Source organism: Anarrhichthys ocellatus, unplaced genomic scaffold (assembly GCF_004355925.1).
Source record: "Anarrhichthys ocellatus isolate YVR2014 unplaced genomic scaffold, GSC_Weel_1.0 scaffold359, whole genome shotgun sequence".
Lineage (NCBI taxonomy): Eukaryota > Metazoa > Chordata > Actinopteri > Perciformes > Anarhichadidae > Anarrhichthys > Anarrhichthys ocellatus.
This window is the reverse complement of record NW_022280349.1, coordinates 41,250-45,206: the sequence shown is the minus strand read 5'-3', so window position 1 is coordinate 45,206 and position 3,957 is coordinate 41,250. Positions and strand designations below refer to the sequence as shown.

The following is a 3,957-nucleotide window of genomic DNA, read 5'->3' as shown; positions in this document are numbered from 1 at the left end:
AGATGTCCGCGAGACAGACAGACGAGACGTCCGCGAGACAGACGAGACGTCCGCGAGACAGACAAGACGGCCGCGAGACAGACAAGACGACCGCGAGACAGACAGACTAGACGCCCGCGAGACGGACAGACTAGACGCCCGCGAGACAGACAGACGAGACGCCCGCAAGAGAGACGAGACGTCCAAGAGACAGACGAGACGTCCAAGAGACAGACGAGACGTCTCCATAATGAGACACCATCAGACTTCCTGCTCACCTGAGGCTGCAGCAGTGTGCTCTCTGCTGATTGGCTCTGCTCAGGTGTCCCTTTACACGTGACCTCCTCTTCGCCGAGGCGGACCTTCGGTCTGGCCCCGCCAACCTCGTTGGATGTAGCAGGAGTGTGATCGGCTGAGGTTTGACTGATGTCCAAACCGGCCAATCCCTGAGTGAGCTGCTCGAGGCTGGTCTCCGTCTGATTGGACGAAAACACAAAAATCAGATCTCATTGTTTTTTTCCCTTCAGATTTTAATCTCATTAAACCTCATTTACCGTGAAGTCCTCCAGGCCTGCAGAGGGCAGCGGAGGTTTGTTTGTGTTGCTTGTGTCTGACTTCCTGCCCTTTCCTTTAGAACTACGTTTCTCACGATGCTTCAGGGCCGGCAGGGACGATCGCAGCGACTCTGAGACTGAATGAAACGAGAAAGTTAGATGTGTGTACTTGAAACTAAACAGGATCAATTAATATACAACAGATGAAGTCCTGTACTGACTGCTTATCCTCAGCGACATCCAGTAGGGGGCGTGGTGTCGGATGACCTCGTTGATCGTTACTATGGCACTGTGATGAGGAGGGGGGGGGGGAGTCACTAAGGAGGGAGGAGGGTCTCCTAGCAACACACTGGTGCACATCGCCATGGAGTCAGAGATGGACGACAGGTTATAACCTCCCTGTGAGAGACAGACAGGTCACTTCAACTTACTTCACTTCACATTCATGCAACGTGTGTATGTTGTGTGTGTACCTCCAGTATGAGTAGGATCCGCCCCCCAGCCAGTGACATCAGCAGGTGTGTGAGGTGGGCGTATCCCTCAGGGGTCACATGATATCCACCCAGTGGATCTCCTCGAGCTGCATCGAAACCGGCCGACACCAGAACCAGACCCGGGTTAAACTGTAGAGAGAATGTGATGAACGGAACCATAACTAGCAGAGAAAGGCACAGACCGACCCCCAGACTATCGCAGACCGACGCCCAGACTAGGGCTGGGCGGTATGACCAAAAATGCATATCACGGTATTTTGTAAGATTCTGGCGGTTTCACGGTATATCACGGTATTTTTTTTTACGCGTTAAAGCATTAATTAATTAACGCCAAAAAGAACCTGCCGGCAAGCGAGTGGTGAACAGCTGTTTGTGTGGCGTGTCTTCCATTCCGTCACTTCCTGTTTCCTTCACCTATAGGAACTGGGTCCTAAGTAATTTTATAAATGTACAATTATTACTAGTCCTAAGCCCCTCCATGTACAGCTTCTTATCACCCTCTATGTACCAACGTACATTTATAACAAATACCACACATATTACGGTAATCAGCGTTGCATATGTGTCTGACCTAAATACCTTTTGTTGTTCAGTCTTTGTTCATCCTGCATCGCTCTGCTCTGTTCTTTAATGTAACGTTACTGGATCGACAGAGCCTCTCCCAGCTGTTAGCAGACTGTTGTTAGCGAGCTGTACCCGGCATGCAGTTCGGCGGTGAAATTTTATAAATGTACAATTATTACTAGTGTTAGAAATTGTTTGTGTGTCACAAACTGTTGTGTCGTGGTGTTTGCCCTGTTAAAGATCATTAGTTGTGGGTTGTTAATTGTTGTTATAAAGTTATAACCATGACTAGGGTTCCCTCTCAATACACTTAAGATAACTAGCTCCGACCATAGCGCTCCCAGTCTGCTGTCTGATCCACACTCCGGACCAGAAGGTGGCGGTAATGCACCAATAAGATGGATGCCAACCGCCGTAAAACTAGAAGAAGTAGTAGCAGCGCTCTCAGCGGCGAACACTATATGTTGCTGCCTGTTGAAGAGCGACAGAAGTTGTTTCGGCTGTATGACGGTATATGAAAAATTCATATCGTACAGGAAATTAAAGCCCAGCCCTAACCCCTACCATCACAGACTGACCCCCTACCATCACAGACAGACCCCCTAACATCGCAGACAGACCCCCTAACATCACAGACTGACCCCCAGACCATCGCAGACTGACCCCCAGACCATCGCAGACAGACCCCCAGACCATCGCAGACAGACCCCCTACCATCACAGACCGACCCCCAGACCATCGCAGACCGACCCCCTACCATCACAGATAGACAACCCTACCATCACAGACCGACAACCCTACCATCAGACTGACCCCTACCATCAGACAGACCCCCTACCATCAGATAGACAACCCTACCATCACAGATAGACAACCCTACCATCACAGACCGACAACCCTACCATCAGACTGACCCCTACCATCACAGACAGACCCCTACCATCACAGACAGATCCCTAACATCGCAGACTGACCCCTACCATCGCAGACAGACCCCCTAACATCACAGACAGACCCCTAACATCACAGACCGACCCCCTAACATCACAGACAGACCCCTACCATCACAGACAGACCCCCAGACCATCGCAGACAGACCCCTAGACCATCGCAGACAGATCCCTACCATCACAGACAGACCCCCTACCATCACAGACAGATCCCTAACATCACAGACTGACCCCTACCATCACAGACAGACCCCTACCATCACAGACAGACCCCTACCATCGCACTGACCCCTACCATCACAGACAGACCCCTACCATCGCAGACAGATCCCTAACATCGCAGACTGACCCCTACCATCGCAGACAGACCCCCTAACATCACAGACAGACCCCCTAACATCACAGACCGACCCCCTAACATCACAGACAGACCCCTAATGTCACAGACAGACCCCCTAACATCACAGACTGACCCCCAGACCGTCGCAGACAGACACCCTAACGTCACAGACTGACCCATAACGTCACAGACTGACCCCCTACCGTCACAGACTGACCCCAGACCGTCGCAGACAGACCCCCTAATGTCACAGACTGACCCCTAATGTCACAGACTGACCCCTACCATCACAGACAGAACCCAGACCATCGCAGACAAACCCCAGACCATTGCAGACAGACCCCAGACCATCACAGACCGACCCCCAGACCATCACAGACTGACCCCCTAACATCACAGACTGATCCCTAACATCACAGACTGACCCCCAGACCATCACGGACTGACCCCAGATCAGAGGACTCCATCACTGAAGTGTGTGTTTCTGTGTGTACCTCGGTGGCGATCGGCATGACCACACTGTGAAAAGCAGCAAGGTAGTCCGAGTCTCCCATCCGCCCGCCGCTCCACGCCACGTTGACGTTAAACCCCGCCCCCTTGGAAACGCCCACCCTGTCGGGGGCGGCGTCTTCCGAAGACGGGAAGAACGTCCCGTTGTCATAGCGATGGAGGGAGATGTATAGGACGCTGGAGACAGAGAGAAAACTTTTCACTTTAATTCATTTTACATCACTTTACTTCACTTTAATGTTCCCCATAAATCTTTGCATCCATTCACTTTACTTCAGTCTCGTCACACTCACCTGTCGTCATCCTCGAACATGTGCTGCGTCCCGTTGCCGTGGTGAACGTCCCAGTCCAGGATGAGGACTCGCAGAGGTGCATCATGGGATATTTCCTGGGCGTGGCGAGCAGCGAGAGCTGCCGTGTTGAAGAAACAGAAACCGCACGGAGAATCTCTCTCTGCGTGATGACCAGGAGGACGAACGATGGCCACGCCGTTACTCACCTGAGAGACGGACAGGTACACTGTACAGCAGGTACTGTAGTATTTATACTGTAGTATGTATACTGTA

At 51.7% G+C, this 3,957-nt stretch overlaps 1 protein-coding gene across 1 annotated transcript in view; it reads right to left on the bottom strand.

Moving 5' to 3' along the window:
• The window catches only part of LOC116401340 (histone deacetylase 6-like), a gene marked incomplete at its 5' end in the record, with an annotated part of 8,258 nt that overhangs the window by 4,095 nt on the left and 206 nt on the right, over window positions 1–3,957 (bottom strand). The window contains 6 exons of the mRNA XM_031879692.1: window positions 258–455; window positions 534–670; window positions 755–932; window positions 1,007–1,156; window positions 3,376–3,568; window positions 3,685–3,947. Coding sequence (XP_031735552.1) covers window positions 258–455; window positions 534–670; window positions 755–932; window positions 1,007–1,156; window positions 3,376–3,568; window positions 3,685–3,947 — 1,119 coding nt within the window. The remainder of the gene's footprint in view (window positions 1–257; window positions 456–533; window positions 671–754; window positions 933–1,006; window positions 1,157–3,375; window positions 3,569–3,684; window positions 3,948–3,957) is intronic.